At 44.7% G+C, this 12,757-nt stretch overlaps 1 protein-coding gene across 1 annotated transcript; it reads left to right on the forward strand.

Moving 5' to 3' along the window:
- The first annotated feature begins 7,651 nt into the window (after positions 1-7,651).
- Positions 7,652-9,832, forward strand: LOC100828183 (zinc finger protein NUTCRACKER). Its single transcript, XM_014898438.2, has 2 exons — positions 7,652-8,072; positions 8,183-9,832. Exons 1-2 carry the CDS (start codon positions 7,931-7,933, stop codon positions 9,451-9,453), a joined length of 1,413 nt encoding a protein of 470 aa, XP_014753924.1. The 5' UTR covers positions 7,652-7,930; the 3' UTR covers positions 9,454-9,832.
- The last annotated feature ends 2,925 nt before the right edge of the window (positions 9,833-12,757 follow it).

Genomic DNA, 12,757 nt, shown 5'->3' on the forward strand with positions numbered 1-12,757 from the left:
AGAACAAATCCGTTGAAAATGCCGTGTTGGACATATGCTGCCTCACTAGTACAGAAAAGGTCATCAGTAACGGTCGAAAAATCGCATCACTAACAGACGGAACGGCGGTCACACAGATACGACCGACAGTGATAGCATTTCATGCAATTAAAGAAAGTGGGCTTGTGGCCCGATTCACAAAATCACAAATCACACAAATGTCTCATAGATTAAACAGATTAACCAAATGTCTTGATTTGCAGATCCAGAATAGGGATTAAGATACACTTGAAAAGAAAAAATACATTCAACACAGAACGAGATGAACAATGAACTGATCGAAGTCGTCGCCATCGGGGTTGATCCGAAGCTCTCCGACGACAGGCGCGCTCCTGTAGTAGCCCGTCGACTCCACCGCACCACAAGCGTCGGCGATAGCTCCTTGGCACTCCATGACCGTGGACTCCACTGCAGTTTTCAGAGAAAGAGAGAGGGAAAGCGGGACTGCAAAAAGAGAGAGAGAACCGAGAGGGCTAGAAGACTTACTGGCGGCGGCATGGCCGAGGAAGGCCGGTGGCGGCCGGATCCGGTGGACCGAGGGCAAGGGTTGCCAGATCCGGCCCTATCCGTCTGCGGGGGGCCGGTGGCCGGCCGTGGGAGGAGGGAGGCGGGGGCCGGCCGTCGGCGATGGGCGTGAGCAAGGGCGCGCGAGGCGGTCTAGGGCAGCCGGATCCTTGACCTCCGTCGGCGTCGGCGTCGTTGCCTTGCTCATCCACGCTGTCGTGGCCTCCATCAAAGAAGGGCTCGTCCCCACAGGCAATCTAGACTTCGGCGGCACAAGGGATGAGGAGGGAGGGCGCACGGCCGGGGTGGTGGAGATCGAGAGTAGGAGGGTTCGCAGGGTGGAGATCAGGGTGGAGAAGAGATCGAGAGGGAGAGAGATCGGGGTATCGCTCGGGGTGGAGAAGAGATCGGGAGGGAGGGAGATGGGTAGGGGAAAGAGATTGATGGGTGGGAGAGACATAGCGAGGGGATAAGGGAGAGATTGATGGGTGGGAGAGAGATAGCAAGGGAGTGAGCGGTTCAGGAGCTGCCACCTCATCGATCTGCAGCTCCACCCTTCCACCAATGAGGACACAGAACACGAAAGACATGGGCATGAACTGTTTTTCCATCCCATTAGTGTCGGGCATGATTTGTACAACCGACACTAGAGGTTGTTGAGAGATCGATGGGTGGGAGAGAGAGAGCGAGGGAGTGAGCGGTTCAGGAGCTGCCACCTCATCAATCCGCGGCTCCACCCTTCCACCAATGAGGACACAGAACACGAAAGACATGGGCATGAACTAACTTTTCATCCCATTAGTGTCGGGCATGATTTGTACAACCGACACTAGCGGCTGTTGTTTTCATTTTATTGTTATCATTTACTCAATTTGCTTATTGGATTGCATAATTAGTTTGCAATTAATCAAAACAAGTTCTACTTTGTGAGAAAATTGTATAGGTGCCGTTTTGAACCATATTTATTGTACTTGCTTCACAAAATACCCCATCTTTTACATTTGGAAAACATAAAATTATTTTTTATAACCAAACATTTATAAACCTCTTTGTGCAAAAAAAAAATGGATACATTATCAGCAACCATGGCATAGAAATGGACAAGACTCTGCTCATTTGGTTTAAACCATAAACTTCAACTATGGTAAATAGCAAATTTGTACTACATATGTCATTTTTCAAATGTTAACATATGATATTATTGTTCCATCATGTTAAGAAAGAAAAAAAAAGACTTTAGCAAAGAGAATCACATTTTTCTTTTTTTTTATGAATTAGTTATGATTATTTCAATCTTCAAAGGTCTCCATGAGTCATCAGTGACGGGCCTAGATTAAAAGACCGCCACTGATGTGTGTTTATGTGAATTTTACTATTTTTCACATCGAACCATTAGTGACGGGCCTCCCGTGCCCGTTACTGATGAGTGGTCATCAGTGGCAGGCCCTGCTCGCCCGTGAGTGATGAGGAGTCATGAGTGACAGGCGTGACGTGTTCGTCACTGATAAGAGATCATCCGTGACGGGCGAGCACGCGACGGGCGGGGTAGCCCCGTCACATATGCACTGTTTTGTAGTAGTGCCGGCTGGATTGCACGAGAGTTATAAAAAAACACGTTTGCACGAGGACATCCCTCACCGTGGTTGACCGTATAGGGGCATGATCATTGGGCCACTTATATTCACAGGGAGAAATGGCATAGAGATAGACTGCAGGGCCTTTGGTAGGGGAGGCGGCTGCATACCGGAAGACATGTCTAAGATTACCTCGCATTTGGCGGAGACGTCAAGTTCATCCTGGTATACTACTCCCGCCGGTCTTAAATTCTTGTCACGGTTTTAGTTCAAATTTAAACTTTGAAGTAAAACTGCAACAAGAATTTAGGATCGGAGGAGGGAGTAGTTCGAAGGAATGATATTTTTGAAGATTTTTCGCCGGAGAAATTCCGCAATCACTTTAGTCGTGCGGTCATCACCGGCGGCAATAGGCAACCAGATTTCACGACACGAGCTTTCTTGCACAAACTCATGGATTGTTTGAATGTCCCCGTGTATGTGCTTGTTGATCTGGATCCAAAGGGTCGTTCTATCTTGTGTATGTATCTACTCCCTCAGTTCCATATTAAGTGACTTAAATTTTGTCAAAATATGGATGTATTTATGTCTAAAAAGCGTTTAGATACATGAAATAGAAAGTCACTTAATATGAGATGGAGGGAGTACAAGTTCGGATCAGTGGATATGCCATTTGAAAAGGAAAGATGAATTAAATCAGTTCGACGGGAGGGTCCCAGGGGTCAGACCCATATGGTTCAATCTGACGTGGCAAAAGTAATGGCAAAACCACTCCAAGCTGGCGCTGAAAACACTTCGAGCAAGACGGGGACCAAATGTGTCTGATTTGAAGAGTTGAGGGACCGAAAACATACTTTTCTCGTGGGGTCAAAAAACGGAAATCTCACTTAGTGAGGTCAAAGCTGTCAAGAAAGTGTAAATTGGGGGTCAAAAACGAAATTCACTCATGGATTTATCAAAGAAGAGAAATTGGGGTGCCAGTGGACCGATCTAGGCAGCATAGTCATTTATGTTTGTTAGGAAGCTGAGAAAGACACAGGAATGAGCACAGCCTAACTTGTATAATGAGCATTGAAGTATAACTTTTTTTCTCCTTAATCTTCATATATCATACTATGAAGGAGTGTGAAGCACACCTCTGTTGATGCTGGATTGATGGAGCAGAAATGAAAATGCTCTTAGTTCTTAGACGACATTTCTATAACTAATTCCCTGCAAAGATACCCTTTGATGATATTTAGGCATATATATCTAATAGGAGTGTCTATTTCTCAGTCGTCTAAGAAATAGTTATTTCTCAATCGACAGTCATAGTCATCTAATGAAAATTTTCTTATCCACTGAATCTAAAAATAGTTATTTCTCCGTCTCCTAATAAATAGCTATCTAATACAAGAGTAAAGAGAAAAGAGGTAAAAAGGTAATACTCCTGTCAATTCATGTGCTCACTCGGCCGATCCTAGTCTTGAGATTTGGACCGGCATGAGCTAGCTAGCACCAGCATTTGTTCACAACGTGGGCAGGGTGCTCTAACAGTATGCCAATTAACTAGTTTTCCTTTAAACGTATAAGATGTAACTGAAAATAAAACTGCTCCTCATTCTCTATCAAAATGTGATCCCTTGGTAGCTTTGCGGACGTACTGTAGCTTGCTAGAACAAAAGAAAACACCACCTCTCCGGAGTCTAGCTAGCACCCTAGACCATCACCGTTGTCCAAGGTCAATCCAAGGAAGCAAACATACCCATGGTGACAAGGCCTCTCTTTTTCCCAAACCTCTCCCCGTTAGTTTTCCCTTCCCAAAGAACCACGCAAGCTCACACACAAAGGGCAGATCGAGTCGACGGCAGGGTCCCATGAAAAGGCGAAATTTCTCTGTGGACTTTGGAAAGGAATCTCGTGTTTCTTTACAAAGCCAGAGCCATGCATTGGAGTAGCGCAGTGGAGCCCCTCCCTAGGGAGAATATCCTGGTGCTTGCAAGAGTTCATACGCTAGAGTCCAAGGGCTTACCACTAAATTAAACGAACCCCCCAAAGCAGCAGGCCGGAAAGGCTCATTATCACCCCCCGTCGTGGGGGCCTACCTCCGCAAAAGCCTTGGAATAAAAGTCAGCTCGCAAGCTGACGCCCTTCCCACACTTCCAAATATTCACCTGCTACTGTATAGTAGCCGGCCTGTGTGAGATGATATTCTGACTGATTGATCCTTGCACTTGCAGCTGTATCTATCTGCTTGATGCGATCTTGCCCTGCTAATTGCTGGATGCATGCTGCCGATCGCTTTGGGTTTCGGGGGATTCGGCAAAGTTTAATCGGGCACGTTGCCGCTGGGTGAATGACTGATGCCTACTGACATTGACACTTTCAGTTAACAACAAATTTACTAATTTACTATATGAACCCATGCGTCGGTGTTAAAATCAACGTGGGATCGGTTGCTTTTTTTGACTGGGCTAGCTAGCAAAGCAAAATCATGAACAGCTCATCTTTCGAATAAAAGACCGAGCCGACCGTATAACGTGTTCTTTCTTTTGCATGATTTTGATTCACGAAAAAGATTTGCAGGAAAAGAAACGTGTTCACTGCGTGCGAACATATGGATTTTGATTTCGGATAGTTTTTCTATTTCCCTTTTTTTTCATGTCGCATTTTTCCACCATGCATGCATACACCACCGTGCATGTGACAAGTGAGACACGACAGTCCATGCACTTAATTAATTACTACTGCAATATACTTGGGGTTAATTTTCATAAACCTAATCTCTGTGTCCAACTACTACGTAAAGTACAAGCTAGGAATCGCTATCAGTCTCAAGAGTCTCAGAGATTTTAAAACAGGGGGTTGGTATCTTGGTGGCCGATCATAATCTAGCTAGCTAATAATCTCAGCTGACAATGTTATGGAAGGGGAATCTAAAGTGAGACAAAGCCGGTCCCTTCGATCGTGCATGTGTGATCGACTGACGGACTGGGCAGCTTGCATGCAGGTTTGTTAGGTATGTGCATGCATGCATGACGATATGTCAAAGAGTTAATGTTTGAATCCCTTGACTAGACCAGCGGCAAGCATCATCCATCCGGCCATCCGGTAGTCATTCTAAATGACGCATTTTTTGTAATCTTATGCGTGGATATATACATCTAGTAATGCACATGCATGTTTGCATGATGGCACCTGCATGCAGACGTGTTTGGATTTGAGGTCCGTCCACGAGGACTTGCACTGTCACATGCGTACAAATAAGTTGCCTTGACAGTGGTAAACATGCATCGTTATCGTTGGTATTACGACATCTCCGACGATGGTTGATACTAATTTTTTTTCTCTTCTTTGCATGCTAGTAACGCATACGTGTGGACGTGTTAATTTTGTTGCAGTACGTATACGTACGTACACGCATGCCTACGTACTTTTCCTGCATGAGAACCAGCAGTAATAACCAAGACAGCCAATTAGTGCACGAGACATGATGGATTTTCGTTTCATTTTGACGGCCAAGATTCACACGGCCGGATCGATTCGTACGTGACCAATTCAAAAGGAGTACCACATGCGAAGATCTGCCAAGAAAGAAACCAGGATAGATATCGGGGCAATTCAAAGTTGCTACTCCTCCGCATCTCAGTACGTACCGATAGATCTTTGCAGGGAGACAGAGATGTGTGCGAGCAGCAGGTCCGCCGGGCAGATATTCCATTTCGTGTCGTTTCGGCCGTCGCCTACCTCCCCGTCCGCTTCTGCATGCGCACGTGCCCGCCGCGTCCCAAAGCCCAACCAAAGCTACGTACGTAGCGCAGGACGAGTCGCACGACCAGCTCAGTTAGCCAAGCACTGCTTACTCGCATTGTTATTATATATAATCGATCGACGTATCGTTTCGAACAAATAAATCAATGGATCGATCGGTTGAGCGTGTACAGTACGTGTGCCAGTGCGTGAGATCTTGTGATCAGGGGCGTTTAATTAAAAAAAAACTTCCTAATTAAGCGAGTGATTTTTGTGTACGTAGCTATAGCTAGATTGCCAGCCATTGCCTTGTAATTTGGCCCCGGCGGATCCATGCTTTTGCCTCGTACGTGCGCGCAGCCGGAGGACCGAAGGCATCCGAGGGGAGCTAGCTAGCAGCACGTAACTAGATTTTGACCTATGTTTTCAGCGGAACTTTTAAATGGATACTAGCACTATAGCTGTAGTATAGTCTTGCGCTGTCATTTTGTTTTTGTTTTGCAGCAGTCTTGCTAACTTCATTATCTGGTATGCTAGATCTACGATGGTCACAAGATTGGGCGTTTGTTAGAAATTAATTGAACTCTTACGTTTCTTTCCAGCCGGTCCACCCGAAATTCTGCAACTGTTAGTGTTTTTTTTTTCTACTCACGAATCTTAATTTTGTTCATTTTTTTAGTTTATATGTTCTCATGTTCCATATTTTTTTCATGAGTAGGATGTGTTTATGAAATTCCTCATATTTTGGAATGGAGAGAGTAATTGATTGAATTGTCCTCACAATACGAAATGCTGGTTTGAAAATGTATAGCTTACTAAGTGGCTGGAAACCAATATATATGGGATCGTATCAAAAACATGCTTCTGATTCCGCGGTCACACTTGCGTTTCTAGTTTTCGTCCCTTACTATTTATTAGAAAGTGTATGTTTCAACTTTTTTTGTGTAAATTTTACCCATCAATTGTTAAGACCGTGTAGATTTCGTCATACCGGTGGTCCGGCCAAATATGGTTTTGAATTGACAAGACAACTAGAAGGTGGTTTCGTGACCTCTCTTGATGTTGCGATTTAGATCTTAGGTATTCCGGTGACAATAGCTAAGGGTAAAGTCCTCTGCGGGAGAGTCACCAAATACTGCTTTTTTTTTCGAAAAAGATGTTGAACTCACCGGCCTATGCATCAAATGATGCACGTAACCAATTTTACTAAATTTATTCATACAGAAACGAATGGTAGTGAGAAGGGAGGTGATTGGTTGAGATCGCCAGAGGTCCTCTAGATTGGCACATCATGAGTTGACGTGGCTAGGAAAACCAGCTTCTAGCTCCCACGCCAAGTCAAAACCAGGTTTGACTGAACAGACCACCACTAGGACCATATCTAGCTATACAATATTAGGTGAAGTTTAAAACCATAAAGAGTTGAGGGATTGATCTAGTTTTCGCAAAAAATTATGAACAAAAAAAATGCAGTTATCTAAAAAAATATAAAATTTGCAAGGTCTATGTGCATGCATGTGGGTCCAGGTCAGAGTAGACGACCATGCATGGCAGAGTTGTGCGCAGAGCAGAGGCAGCATACTTCTTTTGCAAAGGTTAGAAGAGCAGCACATTATGGGCTAATCATGCCAAATGCAAAAGCACCAAGCCACAGCTTTTTACCACCCTTTGATGATTCCCTTTCCTTCTATCTTTCTCCTCATCATATGTGTCATCATGCATTGCACGCCCCTTTCAACTTTCACCTTTTTACCATTCCAAATATTATAATCCACCCCCTTCTCTCTCGAACCACCACACTCTGCTCTTTCTCTCTATAGTCTCCGTCTCACTAACTAGTTCTGCTACTCCGACCCCTTCTTCCGACTCTATATTTATCCACCGGCTGCCGGCCGGTATCGTCGCTTGCCACTATAGCTAGATTGCTTGAGTAATGACCCACAGCTAAGAACAAAAGTTGCCCTTTTGTCTCCAAACCAAGAGAGAGCTAGTAGCAGCAGCTTAGCCCAATAAGCAGGAAGGATCAAGAACAATTATATCCCAAAACAAGACCATCAAAGCTAGCTACACAACAAGAGACATTAATGGCGAGTGGTGAAGCCATGTCCAGCCCTTTCGCTCCTCTCACCAACCAGCAGCTGCATCAGCAGCAGACGTCGTCTCAGGATCAAGAACACCCTCCCCCTCCTCCCGCCAAGAAGAAGCGCAACCTCCCCGGCACTCCAGGCAAGTCTTATAATCAGCTAGCAGTAATTCCTAGTCAGTTCTAAGTTGAATTGATCAATCCCCTGCTGTTCGCCCCAAATTCTAACTGGGTGATCGATCGATCTTTGCAGACCCAGAGGCGGAGGTGATCGCGCTGTCGCCGAGGACGCTGATGGCGACGAACCGGTTCGTGTGCGAGATCTGCGGCAAGGGGTTCCAGCGGGACCAGAACCTGCAGCTGCACCGGCGCGGGCACAACCTTCCCTGGAAGCTGCGGCAGAGGGGAAAAGACCAGCCGAGGAAGCGGGTGTACGTGTGCCCGGAAAAGGGGTGCGTGCACCACAACCCGTCCAGAGCGCTGGGCGACCTGACGGGGATCAAGAAGCACTTCTGCCGCAAGCACGGCGAGAAGAAGTGGAAGTGCGACAAGTGCGCCAAGAAGTACGCCGTGCAGTCCGACTGGAAGGCGCACGCCAAGACCTGCGGGACGAGGGAGTACCGCTGCGACTGCGGCACGCTCTTCTCCCGCAGGGACAGCTTCATCACCCACCGCGCCTTCTGCGACGCGCTCGCCGAGGAGACCGCCCGGCTGCAGCAGACCGCCGCCGCGTCCGGCAACGCGCCGGCGATATGCGGCGGGGGTGGGCCGAGCTACCTGTTCGGCGGATCGGCGGCCGGGCCGCTGAATGTCAGGCCCAACATGATGCTTGTCCCCCCGGCGCCGGGGCAGATGCCAGGGCACGGCGCGCTCTCGCTGTGGGGAAGCAGCGCGCTGCCGTCCTCCTTGGGCTTGGGCCAAAACATTGCTGCTGGCGCACCGATGGCAATGCCGATGCCAGTGCCGTCGCAGCAGATGTACGCGGATGTCTTCGCGCCGAGCTCCGGGGGCGCGCAGTTCGACATGGCGCAGCTCAACTGGCTGTACGGGAATGGCGGAGGCAAGCAGCTCTCGTCGTCGAACGCCAGCGAGCTGACGACGACCAACTCGTCTAGAGAAGCGGACAGTGCGCCGGCGCCGTCCGTGTTCAGCGGCCAGCATCACGCCAAGCCCGCCACGGCGCCTACGGACATGTCCGCGACGGCGCTGCTGCAGAAGGCGGCCCAGATCGGCGCCGTCACGTCGAACACTTCGATGCCGCTCGTTGAAGGATTATTTGAGCCGGTCAAGTCCACGCGGGCGCCGGTGGAGGAGACAACTCTGTTCGGCGCAAGTCACCACAGTGCTAATAACGGCTCCAGCGCAATGAGCGAGCTGACGGCGGCCAACACCGGGTATGACGTTTTCGGGGCGGCGCGCCATGGCGGCGGCCTGAAGGACGCCGTCGGGAGGGAGGAGACTAGGGACTTCTTGGGCGTCGGCATGCAAGCACTCTGCTCGTCGTCGATACATGGGTGGATCTGAGCCTGCAGGATGTTGATCATGTATTCATGTAGCCCTGGAGAGATCGATGATGACTACACTAGTGTTCATCTCCGAAGCTGTGTAGGCATGTGAGCCCTACAATGGCAAGAAGCCAAGAACCATGCATGCATGCAACTTCAGAAAGAACCAGAAGAAGGCATGCATTGATTTGATTTCAATTAGTTTACTCAACCGTCATTTCTTGTCTTGGTAGCATATACATGGCCTTTGTTACTTAGTTACACTTGATGGAATTTGAGCCATGAAAAGCTGGGAGTAACTAGTGGAGCTTAATCTTATTTGATGCCAAGCCAGTAGATGTAAGAAAAAGAACTGAAGCAATGCAAAAAAGGGAAAAAAAAAGGTGGCAAGAGATCCATACATACATGCGTAACATGCATATTCCAAACTCCAAAAGAACCATTGATCTTTCAGGGGAAAAAAAGATAACCATATGTTCTTCTTTCAGGGAAAAAAGTACGGACATTGATCAAAGAGTAGTTCTGCTCTTTAGTTTACGGCTTTAATTTGTCCTTAAGAAAAGAAAGCCATACCAGCCACTTTACAACCCCATTATTGCACAAACCAATTTAATTAGTACCTTTTTAGTGCAGCTAGCAAGCTATAGCTTGATCCTGTTTTAACATATGCTATTGTTATTTCTAGCCATAGTGGCACATATGCATAAAGGAGGATCTTTGCCCCTAATAATCAACAAGATTTAAGTTTCTATGTTGTTGTGCTTGTCCAAATGTCATAGTCTCTAAGGTTCAAGCAAGCTAAAAGGGGAGCTTGCAACATAGCAATGGGGTGCCCAATAACTTAACAACAATTAGGGGAGGTGGTTATCCAATTGACAGGAGACGGCCACTGGTTTTGCATGCCTTCCTTCCAGAAATTTTCTTTGATTAATAATTCCTAGTGGTGCACATCCACACCACATATTGGCTAGTGCTACTTAACTTTATTGCACATTTGTCTGCATGCTGAGCTTAGTGCAGTTTTGTTGTAATGGAAGGTGTCCTTAAACAGGATATCTTGTCTGGAGATGTTTCCATTAGTTTGTTCAGGATATATTGTTGTTCGAAAAGCAGAGTCAGCTTTGCTTGGCCCTTAGCATATATGACAGCACAAATGTACACGTATAATGCACATGTTATTCAATATATGAACCAAGTCTCTTAAAGATAAAACTACCATAGATTTGAAACTCCCTCCCCCAAACAGTTTTTAGTCCTGAAAATTTGTGAACTTAGAAAATACTAGAAAACTAAACCATAACCACAAACATTGCATAATAATATACACATTTTAGGGAAAGGCACATAAGATCAATAATGAGAGCATCCTAATTAAGAAATGATAAGAAATATATTGCGCATTCCCGCTAATTTGGGATGAAGGATAGTAAAAGGGTAATGAGCATAATACATATACTAAGGATTATAATATGCAAGTAATACACAACTTTTAGTTATTCAACTTAATTATGTAGACATTATGTAAGAGTGTATATATGGCTAAGAGAGATGGTTTTGCATCAAACCCTAACTCGATATTTTTTCTAAGAATATATAACTCATACTCTATATTGTACATAACTACATATATAGATATATGTATGTACATACATGGAAAAACAATTGGATGGACTCTAGCTAGTCATTGTTGTTACATATATAAGGTACTCCGGGCAAGTGTTCCACTGGAACTCCTTGGGGTTGGCCATATCAACTTTGAGCTGTGTACATAAGCACCGACTGCTACTTAGCACTTTTAATTAAAGGCTCAAAAGCTCACTCATGGAATTAGACTTAGCTAGCCCTAGGCAGTACTAGATCACTTAGTCTACAGCTGCTACGTACTCTCTTTTTTTTACCAATACAGCTGCTGCGTACTCTGCTACGTGATATATTTATCTTTAAAAGAGCTATTCAATCCATCCCATACTAACGGGTGTGAATAAAATTTTACTTTACCATCAATTAATATGTATATTATGTTGCATAAAAATTATACCATGAAAACTTTTTCCAGTACAATTACAAACATAATGATGTAATATTTGTGGCACACAACTACACATTATTTGAATACAAATACAATGATATAATTTCTGTGATACACAAAGTTTGAGCCGTGTACACTACAAAATTAGGCAAAGGAATGACTGCTTCAAGCTAGCATTGAAACAAGAAAAAAATTTCTAAACAAGGAGAATATTAATGTCAGCAAAGTTAGCTGCAGTTCTAAGAATCAATGTAATGTGAGCTACTCCCTCCATTTCACAAAGAATGGCACGCACGCATTTTAAGATTTTACTTTGACCAACAATTAAACTAACGATTCGTGGTTTATGTGTTGCAAAAATTATATCATTGGATTCGTATTTCAAAAACCTTCCAAACGATATAAAATTTGTAACATATAATCTACATACAATTGGTCTAATCGTTGGTCAAAATTCGACCTCGAAAAGCGTGGGCGTCATTTTTTGTGAAAAGGAGGGAGTATTATTTAACATGCCAATAATATATTACTCCCTCCAATCCATATTAATTGTCTCAACATTGCCCAAATATGGATGTATCTATGCCTAAAAAACATGATACATGTAATATTTCGACAATTAATATGAATCGAAGGGAGTACGAGTTTTCTAGGTAACTTGCACTTTAAAAGAACTCTTTCATTATATACAAATATCAGTCATTTGGTGGTATGGTGTTAAAGCCTCTAGTTAGCCAGCATGCGCGTATTCATCTCACAAAAAAAATCAAATTTCATAGCAAGATGAACTATTTTTGACGGAACATAGCAAGATGAACTCAATTGATAATACAACATTTTTCGATTCAACAGGATTAACCCACCGCTGATACTTGCTAGAATTAAACACAAATTGTATTTTAGAGTGCGCGTATTTGAGCTCCAATTTAGCCCTCCAATTAGTACCATTTATATTGGTACGAACTACGGTCAACATCATACTAAACAAAAATGCAACCAGTAACAAATAATTTCAAATAAACGGAGTACATCTGGTGTTGTTGGTTAGTAATTTCATAAAAGGGTTTATGTGGTCAGGAACAGGGCAATTAAGGGAGAAAAGGCAGGATGTGCAGTTGCTAGTTGACACCGAGACCCTCTTAGGTTCAAGATTAATGTGTAGCAGATTAGCTAGTGGTTTAATGATACGTGTCAAACACTCCATGAATTAGCCTAGGGTTAATAGTTAATCATATATCAAAACTCAATTAAAGTAGGAGTGGACTACGCAGCGGCGTGCCCCACAAAATGATCG

Source organism: Brachypodium distachyon, chromosome 2 (genome assembly GCF_000005505.3).
Source record: "Brachypodium distachyon strain Bd21 chromosome 2, Brachypodium_distachyon_v3.0, whole genome shotgun sequence".
Taxonomy (NCBI): Eukaryota; Viridiplantae; Streptophyta; class Magnoliopsida; order Poales; family Poaceae; genus Brachypodium; species Brachypodium distachyon.